At 35.7% G+C, this 17,622-nt stretch overlaps 2 protein-coding genes across 4 annotated transcripts in view; both read right to left on the minus strand.

Annotated features, from left to right (window-relative positions):
- Window positions 1–17,622, minus strand: part of C18H18orf54 (chromosome 18 C18orf54 homolog) — a 269,814-nt gene that overhangs the window by 81,911 nt on the left and 170,281 nt on the right. The gene's annotated exons all lie outside the window — the stretch shown is intronic.
- On the minus strand, window positions 4,029–4,510 carry LOC143662579 (EKC/KEOPS complex subunit TPRKB-like). Its single transcript, XM_077136131.1, has 2 exons — window positions 4,470–4,510; window positions 4,029–4,392 (listed from the first exon to the last, which is right to left on the minus strand). The coding sequence occupies exons 1-2, from the start codon at window positions 4,508–4,510 to the stop codon at window positions 4,029–4,031; spliced, it is 405 nt and encodes a 134-aa protein (XP_076992246.1).

The raw sequence follows: 17,622 nt of genomic DNA on the forward strand, positions 1-17,622 counted from the left end.
GATCAGAAATGGAAGAGGAGACATAACTACTGACCTCACAGAAATAAAGGAGGTAATAACAGGATACTATGAACAACTTTACGCTAATAAATACAACAATTTAGAGGAAATGGACGGGTTCCTGGAAAGACATGAACAACCAACTTTGACTCAAGAAGAGATAGATGATCTCAACAAACCAATCACAAGTAAAGAAATCAAAGCAGTCATTCAAAAGCTTCCTAAAAAGAAAAGTCCAGGACCAGACGGCTTCACATGTGAATTCTATCAAACATTCCAGAAAGAATTAGTACCAACTCTCCTCAAACTCTTCAAAAAAATCGAAGTGGAGGGAAAACTACCTAACTCATTCTATGAAGCCAACATTACCCTCATACCAAAACCAGGCAAAGATATTACAAGAAAAGAAAACTACAGGCCGATCTCTCTAATGAATATTGATGCAAAAATCCTCAATAAAATTCTAGCAAATCGTATCCAACAACACATTAAAAGAATTATTCATCATGACCAAGTAGGATTCATCCCAGGTATGCAAGGATGGTTCAACATAAGAAAATCAATTAATGTAATACACCATATCAACAAATTAAAGCAGAAAAATCACATGATCATCTCAATTGATGCAGAGAAGGCATTTGACAAGATTCAACATCCTTTCCTGTTGAAAACACTTCAAAGGATAGGAATACAAGGGAACTTCCTTAAAATGATAGAGGGAATATATGAAAAACCCACAGCTAATATCATCCTTAATGGGGAAAAATTGAAAACGTTCCCCCTAAGATCAGGAACAAGACAAGGATGTCCACTATCACCACTATTATTCAACATTGTGTTGGAGGTTCTAGCCAGAGCAATTAGACAAGAAAAAGAAATACAAGGCATCAAAATTGGAAAGGAAGAAGTAAAACTATCACTGTTTGCAGACGATATGATACTATACGTCAAAAACCCGGAAAAATCCACCACAAAACTACTAGAGCTAATAAATGAGTACAGCAAAGTAGCAGGTTACAAGATCAACATTCAAAAATCTGTAGCATTTCTATACACTAGCAATGAACAAGTGGAGGGGGAAATCAAGAAACGAATCCCATTTACAATTGCAACTAAAAGAATAAAATACCTAGGAATAAATTTAACTAAAGAGACAAAAGACCTATACAAAGAAAACTACAAAAAACTGCTAAAAGAAATCACAGAAGACCTAAACAGATGGAAGGGCATACCGTGTTCATGGATTGGAAGACTAAATATAGTTAAGATGTCAATCCTACCTAAATTGATTTACAGATTCAATGCAATACCAATCAAAATCCCAACAACTTATTTTTCAGAAATAGAAAAACCAATAAGCAAATTTATCTGGAAGGGCAGGGTGCCCCGAATTGCTAAAAACATCTTGAGGAAAAAAAACGAAGCTGGAGGTCTTGCACTGCCAGACTTTAAGGCATATTATGAAGCCACAGTGGTCAAAACAGCATGGTATTGGCATAAAGATAGATATATCGACCAATGGAATCGAATAGAGTGCTCAGATATAGACCCTCTCATCTATGGTCATTTGATCTTTGATAAGGCAGTCAAGCCAACTCACCTGGGACAGAACAGTCTCTTCAATAAATGGTGCCTAGAGAACTGGATATCCATATGCAAAAGAATGAAAGAAGACCCATGTCTCACACCCTATACAAAAGTTAACTCAAAATGGATCAAAGATCTAAACATTAGGTCTAAGACCATAGAACAGTTAGAGGAAAATGTAGGGAGATATCTTATGAATCTTACAATTGGAGGCGGTTTTATGGACCTTACACCTAAAGCAAGAGCACTGAAGAAGGAAATAAATAAATGGGAACTCCTCAAAATTAAACACTTTTGTGCATCAAAGAACTTCATCAAGAAAGTAGAAAGACAGCCTACACAATGGGAATCAATATTTGGAAACGACATATCAGATAAAGGTCTAGTATCCAGAATTTATAATGAGATTGTTCAACTCAACAACAAAAAGATAGCCAACCCAATTACAAAATGGGAAAAAGACTTGAATAGACACCTCTCAGAGGAGGAAATACAAATGGCCAAAAGACACATGAAGAGATGCTCAATGTCCCTGGCCATTAGAGAAATGCAAATCAAAACCACAATGAGATATCATCTCACACCCACCAGAATGGCCATTATCAACAAAACAGAAAATGACAAGTGCTGGAGAGGATGCGGAGAAAGAGGCACACTTATCCACTGTTGGTGGGAATGTCAAATGGTGCAACCACTGTGGAAAGCAGTTTGGCGGTTCCTCAAAAAGCTGAATATAGAATTGCCATACGATCCAGCAATACCATTGCTGGGAATCTACTCAAAGGAATTAAGGGCAAAAACTCAAACAGACATTTGCACACCAATGTTTATAGCAGCGTTATTTACAATTGCAAAGAGATGGAAACAGCCAAAATGTCCATCAACAGACGAGTGGCTAAACAAACTGTGGTATATACGTACGATGGAATATTATGTAGCGTTAAGACAGGATAAACTTATGAAGCATGTAATAACATGGATGGACCTAGAAAACATTATGCTGAGTGAGTCTAGCCAAAAGCTAAAAGACAAATACTGTATGGTCCCATTGATGTGAATCGACACTCGAGAATAAACTTGGAATATGTCATTGGTAACAGAGTTCAGCAGGAGTTAGAAACAGGGTAAGATAATGGGTAATCGGAGCTGATGGAATACAGACGGTGCAATAGGACTAGATACAAAAACTCAAAAATGGACAGTACAATAATACCTAATTGTAAAGTAATCATGTTAAAACACTGAACGAAGCTGCATCCGAGCTATAGGTTTTTGTTTTGTTTTGTTTTGTTTGTTTTGTTCTTATTATTATTACTTTTATTTTTTTTCTCTATATTAACATTCTATATCTTTTTCTGTTATAACGCTAGTTCTTCTAAACCGATGCAAATGTACTAAGAAACGATGATCATGCATCTATGTGATGATGTTAAGAATTACTGATTGCATATGTAGAATGGTATGACGTCTAAAAAAAAAAAAATGGTCAGCACAATACTGCCTAATTGTAATGTAATTATCTTGGAACGCTGAATGAAGCTGCATCTGATCTATAGTTTTTTTTTTGTTTGTTTTGTTTTTTTTTCTCATATATTTTTGTACTTTTTATTTTTATTTGTGTTTTCTCTCTGTGTTATCACTTTATTTCTTTTTCTGTTGTAGTGCTATTTCTTTCTCTAAATCGATGCATATGTACTGAGAAATGATGACCATACACCTATGTGATGATATTAAGAATTACTGATTGCATATGTAGAATGGATTGATTTCTATTGTTGTGTTAGTTAATTTTTTTAATTAATAAAAAAAAAAAAAAAAAAAAAGAATGTGCTGTGCTTAAGGGCAGAATTAGTCTTTTTTCACTTTTAAATCTCCTGCATTTAGTACGGTACCTAAATTCAAAATATTTGTTCATTGTATTAATTAATTAAGCAAATGTGGATATAATGATTAATCAAGTGAATAAACATATTAGTAAAATTAGGTTAAATATCAATCTTGTTCTCAAACTCTAGAATGATCGAATTTTCTGTAGTTCAATAGTGTAATATTTCTGAAGAAGCTAAAAATGTATCAGTAGAATAACTCAAAGATATATACTTACTTGTTAGCATGCTATTTTATTTATTCACCAGGGAAATCAGTTAACAAAGTGATTTCATCTAACAGAAAGAAAACTGGATTGATATAAGAGAAAGAAAAGAAAGAGCAGGGGAAGAAAAATATGTTATGGATTCCCCAGAAAATCTGCAAGTTTAGCTGTAGGATTTATATAACTGGTTAAATTTAGGCAGTACTGGCCAGTGTCCTACCATCAACACCTCTATCTTAGGTAAAGCCAAGTCAGTACCATTTTTTTTTTTAAAGGAAAATCAATGTTTTTTTAATGTTGAAATTTAATTAATATTTCTCACATTTCACAAAACATCTTTTGTTGACATTCAACAAATGATACCATCCAATACTGTCCCAATACTTTCTTCTTGTGAGAAGAGTTTATATATCTTTTTGACTTTTGTAATATTTGTTATTTCAGGAAGATTTTTCAGAGAAATCTGATGACCATCCACCTGAGATATTAAACATTCTTGATTTATTTGTATTTCTACCTCTTCAACATAAACAATTAAAATTGAAGTATCATTTGCTGAGATACCAAATTTTTTCAAAGCCTCGGAAATATTGTTATTTGGGAAAAGGCTGAAAATAATTTCACTAGATAGAGTTCTTGTCCTCATTTTTTCCAGTTTGTAGAGATGAGCTTCTTTGTTTGCTGCCACAAGTATCTGGAATGGATCAACAATCACTGTAGGATTTATTAATGAGCCATCAATGGCGCCTTCCATGGCCTTTTCTCTCAAGTCTCCAGCATTTTTTCCATCTTGTATTCTGGAAATAGGTATAGCTGATGTGTTAACTGCATTTCATAGATAAGTTGGATCCTTCTCGCCTGCGCTGACGCAGGGAGGACTCACGGTAGGGTCTTTGGTGCGTCTGGAAAGATCTCCTCCTCCGAAACAAATCCTTAACTTCCCAGTACCATTTTTTTTTTTATCAGAAATCCTCCATATCAAGTCATTTAACTAAAACTAGAGTGGCATTTGTGCAGAATCTATAAAGGTAGTGTCCCGGCTTGAAGATGTGATATACCCCAGAAAAGCCATATCCTTTTTCTTGATCCAGTCTTGTGGGGCAGCCAGGTTTCTTTCAATACTGATTCAATATTGTGGGGTGGAAACTTTGACTGGAATGTTTCCATGGGGCTGTGACATACCCAGCTGGGGATGCGACCTTTTGATTAGATTAATTACATGGAAGTGCGGCACACCCAATTGATTAGATGCAGATGTGACTGCCCACTCAAGGTGGGTCTTGATCAGTTTACTGGAGTCCTTTAAAAAGGGAAATATTTTGTAGGATGCTCAAGATGCTTGGAGAACAGTTGCTTCTGAGCCAACAGAGATGCGATGTTTGGAGACAACTTGGAGTGCCAACAGAGAGTACAGATGCCTAGACACAGACATTTGGAGATGCAGAACCCAGCAGACATCGCCATGTTCTTCCCATGAGATGATAAGCAAGTCAGAACTTGGCATTGTGTCCCAGAGGAGCTAAATGAAGGTCCATAGATGCTTAGAGAGGAAAACAATGGAATCAGAAGTTGGAAGCCATGGAACCAGGAAGAAGGACCAGCAGATGCTATCTATGTGCCTTCCCATGTGACAGACATTGGCCTTTCTTGATTCAAGTTATCTTTCTCTGGCTGCCTTAGTTTGGACTTTTATGGCCTTAGAACTGTAAACTATTGTAACAATATATTCCCTTTATAAAAGCCAACCATTTCTGGTATATTGCATTCCAGCAGCATTAGCAAACCAAAACAGGTGTGAAATTCAATCACATATACAGAAAGTTAAAATAAACATATGAAGAAAAAATGGATAGATACCATCCATAGATACCTATGGGTAATAACACAAAAAGACTCTTTGGAGTCTTATAGAAAAAGTTGTCAACCCAGCTCTAAACACATCAATTAAAAGGCAGACATGGTCAGACTGGATAAAAAATAAAAATAAAAATAAAAAGACCCAACTATATGTTCCCTGCAAGAAAATAACTTTAAATATAAAGGTATCAGTGAGTTAAAACTAAAAAAATATATCCTACAAACACTAATTAAAGAAGACTAAGACAAGCAATATTATCAAGAAATTATCAAGAATAGAAGAACATTACAAAATGACAAAGGGCATGATTTTCCAAGAAGGCATAACTATCCTAAATATCCCAAGGATATAAAAGAAATTATATTTAATGCCTCATCATCTGGACTAATCAAAAGTTCCCCTTTTGAGTGACCACCACAGCTAGGCCCTGCCTTGAGAGTCACTATAACAAGTAAGACATGCATCTCCATAAGGTTTGGATAATAAGAGCTGAAGAACAGCCCTTGCCACTTCTCCAAATGGCCCCTTGCCACTTTTGCCCTTTCATGCCGCAAAATTTTACTAGGAAGGCCTGTCTTCATATGGCTTGAATGATAAGAAACTTCCTTCAGCTTCTCCCTTGTCACCTCTGCATTCTGTGCTGTTCAGCTTAAAATTGCCAATCCCCATTACCCACAGGAAAGGCCTTAACCCTCTTCTCTGGGTCTCAATAAAGGCCACACTCTGGGACCCACATGTGCTGTTCTTTCCCCTGTCCTCCACAGACCTTTGCAGGAGACTAGGTTAGGTTAGGTAAGTCACACACCCTCATTCCACCCCCCTCTCCCACCCACCCCCATTGCCCTCACTCTTCCCTCTACCTGTCCAGGGCATTTGATCTAACAAAGCAGTTCTTTCTTGTATTCTTGCCTGGCTATCTGTGTTTGCATCTCATCACTGAAAGAACTTCCACCAACATCCAAAATAAATGAGATTGTATCTAACAGTACTTCAAACTACAAGGCAAAAACTGATGGAACTGAAAGAAGAAACACATACATCCATAATTATTGTTGGAGATTTCAATACAGCTATATCAACAATTGATAGACTAGACAGAAAATTAATAATTATATAGAAGACCTGAATAACAGTATCAACCAACTGGATATAATTGATATTTATAAAACACTCTACCCTATGGAATACACATTCTTGTTAAATGCACATGGAACATTCATTGAGACAGACCATATTCTGGGCCAAAATACAAAACTCAAAATTTCAAAAAATAAAAATTATAAGAAATATATTTCAGAGCACAAGATAATTGAACTAGAAAGCAATAACATAAATATATCTGGGAAATCCATAAATATTTTTAAATTAAACTACATACTTCTAAATTACATGTGAGTCAAAGAAGTCTCAAGATAAAATTTTAAATACATGTTCTGAGCAGCATGAAAATGAATATATATAACATACCAAAATTTGTGGGATACAGCTAAAGAGTATTTAGAGGGAAACTTACAATGTTCAATGATTATATTAGAAAATAAAAAAGATCTCAAGAAATAAAGTGACTCCCTACTTCTGCCTTAAAAATTTAGAGAAAGAATAGGGAAATAAATCTAAAGAAACCATAATTGAGACTAAAGCAAAAAATGTTTATTTTGTACAAAATTTATATTTTGATTAGTGCATTTCCTAATACTGAATACCGCATGTTTCCTAAGTGTCTCAGTCTGTATCCTATCTCCGCAACTTCACTCCTGCTGTTCCTTCCACATGAAATGCCTTCCCATGCTTTTACCTACCAAATACCTAGTGAACTTTCAGAACAACCCAAATGCCTTCCTTGAGTACCCTCAGTCTCACTGAAGATTCCCTGACTCTGTTCTCAGTGCATTCTGTGCATACTGATTGCATAGCACTTATCACCCTATACTTTAAAATTATTGATTTGCTTGTTTGTCCATCTTACTACATGTTCTACTTCCTCAGAGAGTCATGTTTGATTGAAATATGCAACCAACACCTAACAACCTGAGAACGCTTAGTAAATCTTGGGTGAATTGAATGAACAAAAATGGATGAATGGCCCAGCCAACGAACCCATCTTGAATTTGAGAATCTGAAATTATGTGAACTATATTTGTAAATATCAGCATTAGCCATATTCTCCTTCTTGTATCTGATCAAAATGAGAGGACAGTTCTTAATCTCTTTTCAAACTATGAAGTACACTAGGAAAATTTTAAGTAAACATCAAGCATTTACCCAGTCCAATTAGAGAGCAATGGAGGTTAAAACACTAGGAAAATATTTCCAAATATATAAGGTAGATGAAGGGTTGATTCATAAGGTATAAAGAGCTAGACTGTGTACTCCTTGAAGATAGGGACTGGCACATAGAAGCTACTAGTGTGTATGTAAGTTTTTACAAGTATTCTGGAAAACTATGGGACATAATACATCAATAGTCTTTAAAATGTGCATAACTTTGACCAAAAAATTCCATTTCTAATCATTTTTCCTAAGGAAATGTTTAGACAAATAGGCAATGATATGTATGCAAAGAAGTATTTATGTTAGCAAACATTTGGAAAACAGTCCAGGTGTCCATCGGACAGTAAAATATGACACATCCATTAAATTGTCAGCCATTAAAAATATTTATGGCATGAATCTGTATTTAATAACTTGGAAAGCTATTATGGCTATAATATCTGAAAAAAACAGTGGGTTTTAAAAATCTGAATTTATATTGTGAATTGCTGAGTGTATGTGTTGGGAATGTTTGTGTTTCTTGTAATTTTTTTTAATTAATAAAAATTTTTTTTAAATCTCTATTTAACTTTAAAATATACATGTATTTACATATATATAAGAAACCTGTATACCATCATGAACAATGGTCAGCTCTATTAATAAAATTGCAGCTAATAGAAAACAGCTTCTGTTTCCTTGTACACTGACTTTTAAAAATAGTAACAATAATCAGAAAATAACTATTTTTAAAACATCTACATATATATCTAAACACTGAAATTTCCTAACTTATAACTTCCCTTCTTTGTTTTGGAATAAACATAGCTCATCACCATGGACTTCTCACTTCATTCTGTGTTCTCATAATCTACTCTCGTCCTTCTCTCAACAGGAGATAAGTGACAACTGAATAGCTGGAATCTGGAGGTGACCTCTCATGTATCAAAGACTTCCAGAGGGCAAACAGGAGAGCAATGTTAACCCAAACAGTCCCAAAGAAACAACTTCCTCACCCAGTGCACGTTGAATGGTGGAGAAACACGCAAGCCAAGACCAATGAAACAAAGCCCCCCTCCGTCTTGCTATAAACAATTTACCCAAATGAATGCTTCTTACAAAATATGCTGTACATCAGTGGGAAATGTTTATAATGTATGAACAGGTTTATTTTATTGGCAGTTTGAAGAAAACAGGTTGAGCTCACCGTAAGCTTTCATACACATTGTGGCATTTAATACTCACAAGCCAGTGAGGTAGAAAGGAAAGTTTCCCTTATTTCATGTGAGAAAACAGAGGTTCAGAGAAGTGATGTTGCTCATTCAAGGTCTCTCAATGGGCAGATGTTCAAGGCTGGATGTAAACCCAAATCTTCTGAAACCTTCCCTCCAACCAGGGCATCCCAAACGGGCTTGATGGTAAGAATTACCTGGGGGTGGGATGGGGGGGGGGGGCTTGGGGAAAATATCCTGAATTCCAGGCCAGTCTCTCCACTGATTTTTTAAAAAACCCACCAGGTGATCTTTATGATTAGATCTGTTTGCAGAACACTAACTCTGGCCCACCTGTCTCTTCTGTAGAGAAACATTTATTCCCAGCCACTACTGGGTTTTTAAATATCAAGATTAAATAAAATGAGTGTAAGGCATCTGCATGGGGAAGGGCTTGTTCCACTCCTAACACAGCAAACTTTGGGTCATTTTCTGGTGTGTACATTTGTTTACCTCTGTTTGGTTCTCACCATAGACAGCAGAAACCACACCTTTGGCCAGGCAACTTCCCTCACTTAGTTGATCTCACATCTCCTGAAGGGAGTTTTCTGTTTTTCTGTGGCCTCCTTTCCTAATCTCTTCAGTATCTCCCTGTAGTTTATTGTATGACTCTCCCTCACCTCCCCAACCCTAGAAGCTACCCCACAAGCTGACTTAGTTTCCTATGCAAATCAGCAGTTCAGCTGCAGAGCAGTATTCACTTACAAGTAAAAAAGTTTACAGAAACAGAGCTTCTTACAAGGCAGAATCCAAGATGCTAAACCCCACCTTGCCACACACTGATCCATCATTTCCTTTCCTGTGAAGAAATGAGGCTGCAGCCAGAACTGCTCTCTGAGGAAGCACCATGATCGGTTGAAAGAGCTGGCAGGAGGCCAGTAATCCTCCCAACAAAAGAGCCTCTTGCTGCTCTGACACTGCCTCCTCGCCTACAGCGCCGAGTCCAGGTGTGGCTGCTCCTGTTGGCTTGATCAGTCTGTGGTTGTTGCCTAGCTGTGCTTGGCTGGGCTGCTTTATGGGAAATCTGTTCTCCAAAGGCCCTTCCTCAAGGCTCTGCCTTGTGTAAGTTATATCCAACTACCCTCCTCAAAATTTCAGTATCATGTGAAAACTACAAATAAAGTGTTTTGGGCGTTATAAGAAGGAAATGATCATTTCCAGCCAAGGAAATGCAGAAAAAACTGTGTTGCAGTGTACTTGATTTGAGCCTTGAAGTATGAATTGGATTTAGAAATGTGGTATTGTCAGGAAGGACATTGTGAATGGGGAAAAAACATAAGCGATCACAGGAAAAGGAAAAAGTTATATTTTTCTTCTTCTTTATACTTTTAATGCAGTCTAATAGGGCATAATTCTTTTTGGAGAGGCAAACTTGTGAGTAACAAAAATAAACAAAAAATTTATTAATTTAGGGGTAAAAAAGGAACTAATACTCATAGAAAAACTTTCGTGTGCCAGGTATCCTAAATTATCTCATTAAGTCCTCAAAACAAGACCTGGGAGGTGAGTATTATCCACCCCACTTCACATTTAACAACTATGAAAAATGCTGATAAAAAGTTAAATTAATTAGCTCAAGGTGACATGGCTTACAAAAAAGAAAAAAAATCAGAGAAGGGATTCAAACTGAGGTCTGCTGGCCCTAAACCCACATGGTATCTCCTAGCCATAATCTTCTTTAGGATGGCATACAGAGGTTCATATCCCTACTGTTAGAGCATTCCTCATCTGAGAGTAGTGCATCCAAGGGCCTAAAAGTTCCCATTAAAGAGGCAATTTCATTTCAGCACTATAATATCATCCATCGCAATAAATAAATGTTGTTACTTTGAATTTTATTGTTTTTAGAGTTTTGTTTGTATTTAATTTATAAATTAACTTTGTCTTATAAGTGTTGAACAGCTAAAAGCCTAAGAAGTATACAATGTAGTTTTATATTTGTACATTTCAAGGAACATTATAACAAAACTATTTTCCAACATTCATGGGGTATGAGATATTTGTTTCCACTAAAAGGTATCCACGTATTACTCAAATCTGAGAAAGGTTGTATTAATGCATTTCTTAATAATAAACATAGGTCATAACATTGACTTTTTTCATCTTGACAAGTCTCTAGAGCAGCAATATGACTGTATTACAAAAGAGTTGAGATTTTTCTAAGTCTTCATCTTCTTTCTTTGGCACTAGGACAGAAAACAAAGCCCGGATGGCGTGTCTTGTGAAATTGTAAATGTTCAACTGATGTCTGTTGAGTTGAAGTCATTTAATTAGTTGGGGAAGTCACTGTTTCTTTTTTTAAAAAACCTTAATTATGTTTTAATTTCAAAATTTTACATGTGATGAAAGGTCCCTGGATTTTTTTCAAGTTCTTCTTTTTCTCATTAAAGGAGCCTGTTCTCTGGCCCCCAAAATTCCATAAAGACAGGATATTTCAATCCCTTTGGTTATCTGGGTAATGATTTTACAATACATATTTTATATTTACATTTCACAATGGATATATTTTAATTTTTTTAATTCTTTTATCCCTCTTTATTCTTGCTCTCTTTTCTATTTTCACTCTGTTCCTGCTATCATGACAAATGGAACTGAATAGTTGAGAGAGGGGTCCCTTTTTAAAAAGAAAGAGGGAATGCAAGGGTAGTTCAGTGGTAGAATTCTTGCCTACCCCGCAGGAGACCCAAGTTCAATTCCCGGTCCATGAACTTTCTAAAACAAAACAAACAAGCAAACAAACAAACAAAAACCAACAAAACAAAAATTCAACAAATGGTGCTGCAATAAGGGGATATTCAAATGGAAAAAGAATGAACTGTGATCTCTGCCATACAGCATAAGAAAAAAGGGGGGGGGGAGAGGGGGGAAGAGAGAGAGAGAGAGAGAAACTATGTCCTGTCTGACAAAATGGGCAAAAGTGAAAAATATTCAGAGGAGGCAATTGCTTCAGAGACATCCTTCTCCAAACGAGAATGAATAACTTTAATTACTCTGAAGGTATAAGCATGAAAACATGCTTTCAATCCATTTGACCTTAAACCTGTACCTTCTGGTTCAGTTTACCTACACATACATCATGCAGCAAACACTTAATGAAAGAAAGTTCCAGACTAACCATCCCTACTTATGGCCAAAGTCTTGACTCTCTCATCTCATTTCTCCTTTATGCTTTTTCTCTTATCTACTGAACTCTTAGGAAAACAAACAAACAAACAAACAAAAACACTTTTGCTTCACAACTGCCATCCTACCCCTCATTTGCTAATCATTTTGGCATATCTAGTTTTGATCCTAGATTCTTTCTTCAGATATGTTCTTGTTCTTGTCTTTTGGCTCATCCACTTCTGGTTACTGGAAAGTCTAACACCCAAAATGCTGCCCACATCCCTGTTCTGTAACCTACACCTATCTATGTGAAATTGACAGAAACACCAGTTTCTGGCTTTACTTGACAGGAAATTGTAAACACAAATTAAAAAAAAAAAGTTCAAGCACCAACCAGCATAAAATATCCCCTTAATATTTGATGGGGTAGGAAAAGATGGACTTATGTAGAGTGACAACTTCTCAGGGAATAGTCTTTATATCAGCAAATCTGAACATAAAATAATGAAAAACATCGTTTCTATGTGGGGGCCAGGTGTTTCCACTTACAATGGTCTCCACATAAGGATACCCTTGCCCAAATAAATCAGAGAAACTTGACTGCCTCATTCACCACTGAATTCCACAGTGCTTTGAACAGCCTTCTCTGAAAGTGTAGGGGCTTTTTATCCATTTGTCAAAACAATAATTTTTAACAGCTTTATTGAAGTGTAATTAACATACAAACTGCACATATTTAAACTGCATGATTGGTATACACTGGTGAAGCCATCACAAATTTCAAGACAATGAATATATCCATAATGCACAAAAAATTTTTCTCAAACACCCTCCCCCCTGCTCTTCCCCAGCCCCCAACCCCAAAGTAAACACTGATCTTCTTACTATTACCATAGATTACTTTGCATTTTCAAGAATATTCCATTAATATAAATGGAATCATATAGTGTGCATGTTTTTTGGACTAGTTTCTTAGCATAATTATTTTGATTCACCCAAGTCATTGCAATATCAATAATTAATTCCTTTCATTGTTGGGTAGTATTCAGTCATATAGATATACTACAATTGTTTATCCATTCCTCTGTTGATGGACATTTGGGTTGTTTCCAGTTTGGGGCTTTTACGAAAAAAAGCTGCTATGAATATTTGTGTACAAGTCTTGGTACAGACACATGCTTTCATTTCTCTTGGGTAAATTGCCTAGACTTTATAATGACTGGGTCATATGGTAAGTGTATGTTTAATTTTTCAAGACCTGCCAAATGGGTTACACATTTTACATTCCCACAAGCAGTGTTTGAGAGTTCCAGCTACTCTACAACCTTGCCAAAAACTGGTGTGGTAGGTGTTGCTTTTTAATAGGTGTAGAGTATTATCTGATTTTGGTTTTAATTTGCATTTTCCTAATGATTAATGATGTTGAGAACCTTTTCATATGCTCATTGGCCACCCAATAAATTCTTTGATGAAATTCCAGTCACTTTTCCCTGCTTTGTAATTGAATAGTTTGTTTTCTTATTATTGAGTTTTGAGGATTGTTTATGTATTCCATACATAAGTCCTTTATATGACATGTAATTTGAAAACATCTTCTCCCAAAGGAGGCTTATCTCTCATTCTCTTAACTATGCTTTTCAAAAAACATAGAAGTTCTTAATTTTGATTAAGTCTAATTTATTAATTTGCTTTTTTATTATGGATCATGTTTTGGGTTTCATATCTAAGAATCTTTGCATAACACAGATCTCAAAGATTTTCTCCTATGTTATCTTCTAGCAATTTATACTTCCAAGTTTTATATTTAGTCTATAATCCATTTTGAGTTAATTTTTATAGACACTGTGAGGTATAAGTCCAGTTTAGGTTCACTTGCATATGGATAATCAATTGTTCTAGCACCATTCGTTAAAAAGTCTTTCCTTTCTCCACTAAATGGCTTTTACATCTTTATCAAAAATAAATTGACCACATATGAGCACTTCTGTTTCTGGATTCTCTATTTTGTTCCTTTGATCTATTTGACTTGACACCAATACCACTTTGACTTTATTCCTATAGTTCTCTAATAAGACCTGAAATCAGTTATTCTAAATCCTCAAAATTGTTTGGATTACTCTAGATCCTTTGAATTTTCATATGAATTTTAAAACCAGATTTTTACTTTCTGCAATGAGACCTAATGGGATTTTGGTTGAGATTCCATTGAATCTATAAATTAATTTGAGGTGAATTAACAACTTAAAAATATTGAGTCTTGCAATCCAAAAGCATGGTATATCGCTCCATTAATTTCGGTCTTCTTTAATTTCTTTTACCAACATTTTGCATTTTTCAAGGTCGTTGATTAAATCATCAACCACATTAATTGTCACTTTCAACAAAGAATCCACCTCTAAGGGGGACTGGTGGGCAGCACCGGACATATCCTGATCAAGGTACTCCTCATCCCATATGTGAGTGACCATCTATTTCTCTCACTTACTGTCAGCTCCCCTAGACATGGGACAATGTATTATTCACTCTCCAGTTCCTGAGACTAGCAGCACATCATGAGAGTTTGGGAAATAAGATCTACTTAGTACACTTTTTAGAATGGAAGAGTAAATTCTTTTGAAACACTGGGCAAACATGTCATATAATATCCCTCATCTCAAGTTGTTAATTTTTCTATTTTAAAAAAGCACCTCGAGTTCAGATTTCATGTAATATAATTGACCCCTACGAAGTAAAAGCATCTCATTTGAACCCTGAATATGACAATGAATGGGAGAGATTACCACCCAATATGCCCTTCATTCTATCAGTTTTCTTTTCTTTGATTAAAAGATAAGGCTAACCCAAAGTCATTTCTCAGTTTACAAAACAAAACAAACAAAAAACAATCACATTTTTTTTAAAAAAGCATGAGAATAGGCCAGTAGCAACAACTATGTGGAAATTAAAACAGCATTTGGGGCAACTTACAAGTATTTTTAAGTGTCAGCAGCTACCTACATTTGCATTCTCATTAGGTTTATGTGTAAAACAATTGTTTTTGAGGTACTTGATGTTTGGTTTGGTTTTTAATTTCTACCCTTACTCCGACCTTTAATCAGTATAGCTGAGAGTAATATATTCAGGAAAAGCTTGGTATGTGGTGAGGCAAGAAAATGGCAACAAGACTATTCTGGAAAATAACAGTGAGGTTGCCCCATACACTGTGTATTTGGGGGGATCTTATCATGGAACAACTATTAAAAACTTTGGATTGTCAGGAGAAAAATATGGAACTGTTAAACCTTACCATCAGGGAATGCCCTGATACTGTGTCAGACCTTAGGGACACCTTATCAATAGGCCATGCCCTTGTGAAGCTTTACTCTTGTGAAGCTTATGCAGGTAGCAGAGAAGCTCAGACTACCTACCTATAAGCATGCCTAAGAGTTTCTTCTGGAGGACCTCTTTTGTTGCTCAGATGTGGCCTCAGTTTCTCTAAGCCTAACTCTGCAAGTGAAATAATTGCCCTTCCTTTTACATGGGACATGACATCCAGGGGTGAAAGTCTCCCTGGTGACATGGGAGATGACTCCCAGGGATGAATCCAGACCTGGCACCATGGGATCAACAATTCCATTCTGAGCAAAAGGGGGAAAAGAAGTGTAATTAATAAAGTATCAGTGGCAGAGAGAGTTCAAATAGAGTTGAGAGACTACTCTGGAGGTTGCTCTTAAGCAAGTTTCAGTTAGACCTTGCTACCTATCACTACCTGCCAAACCCCAACAAGGACCATTCCAGCCAATCATAAAGAACACCTAGGGCAATATATAAGATTCCACAAAGGTTCCATGCACTAGAGTAACTTTCCAGAAACCTACAACCTCCAGATGTGCCCCTGGTCCAGATAAGTCCTGAAACCTAAAGGGCCAAGCCTCTCCAGAACATCAGATAGTTCCATCTCCCTACCCCATATTAGTGGCAGACCCTTCCAATATCACACATTTAGAATTCATAGTCCAAACACCCCTAGAGAGAGGTTTAGAAAGATCGAAGGTGATGGTGGATTTATACATAGAAGATAGGATTTAACAAATGAATATGAATGCTGAATCATTAAATTGATATCTCTTTTTAGTCTCCAGTATGTTATAGCAGCTAGAAGTAAAAATCTAAAATTTTGAAATTGTAACCCATGTCTAAATCTCAAATATATTCTACAACTAATTGTGGTGTTGTGCTTTGAAATTTATAGCTTTTTTGTATGTATGTTATTGTTCATAAAAAAAAAAAAGAAGGAAAAGAAATCAATTGCAATGATAAAAAAAAATATTTAAGCCCTCTAGCTTCCTATGTATTGGAGCAGCTAGAAGGAAAAATATGAGAGGATTGTATGGTAGCCCGTGATAAACCTTGGGATCTGTCCTGTAATTAGTTGTTGAAGAGTGCTTTGAAAACTATTGCTTTTTTTAATTTCTTTGCTTTGTATATATGTTATACTATACAATAAAAAAAGGTAAAAATAATTTTGGATTGTCAAATCCACACAACTTTTTAAAATGGCAAACAAAATTAAAGGACTCTGAAAAGGTATTGGAATTTTTCTTAAGCCCACTATAAAAACTTCAGATATAATTGCATTTCTCATAAATGGCTTATGTTAACCTACTAGTGAGCTTGAACCAATATATTTCATGTCACTTTATATGAATTAGTATCAGATATGAGTAAGTTCTTAGAATTATCCTTCTCATAAGTTCCAATATTATGGAGATGGGCATGGTAATTAAATTCTGTAATCTTCTCTCTCAGTCCTAATGATGCATTTAAACATGCATTAAAAAGTAAAAAAATTGAAGCAATCAGCTATATAATTTGAACAGAAAAATCACATACCACCAAAATATTCAGTTGATTGGATAAAATGAAAAAACTGCCCACCAGTTCTCATTTTTCACTGCCTGCTCAGACACAATTCTTGTCTAGGACACAATAACTGGGCTCAAAATTGGCAAAAACAAATATTTTGAAAATCTGTGTAACCCATCTAAATTGTTGATAATCAGTTCAGCCTCACCATAGAAATAGAAACACTAGTCACAATGAAATAAACCAGTTTCTCCTGGACACAATTCCTTGTCCAGAACCTAAATTTTCATGTATACTGCCCTCAGACAACTGGATGAAAATTGACATTTCAGCCCCAGATGCAGTTTGATGGCCATGCAGATGTAGCATCTCATCTCTGGATTTTCAGTGTCCATGTTTATAAAACATTAATGAAATATTATTATACAAATGTAGAAACAGAATTGGAATTCAAGGCTTTTGGGTGGGTTTGACTGAAGAGAAAGGAAAGAAAGAAGGTTCTAGAAATGTTATATGTAATCCTTACAAAAATCCTTCATTCCTCTATTCAACAACAACAAAAAATGACTGAGTGTCGACTATGGAGCACATTATAAAATAAAAAATGATATGGC

The sequence above is a fragment of the Tamandua tetradactyla genome, chromosome 18 (assembly GCF_023851605.1).
Source record: "Tamandua tetradactyla isolate mTamTet1 chromosome 18, mTamTet1.pri, whole genome shotgun sequence".
NCBI lineage: Eukaryota > Metazoa > Chordata > Mammalia > Pilosa > Myrmecophagidae > Tamandua > Tamandua tetradactyla.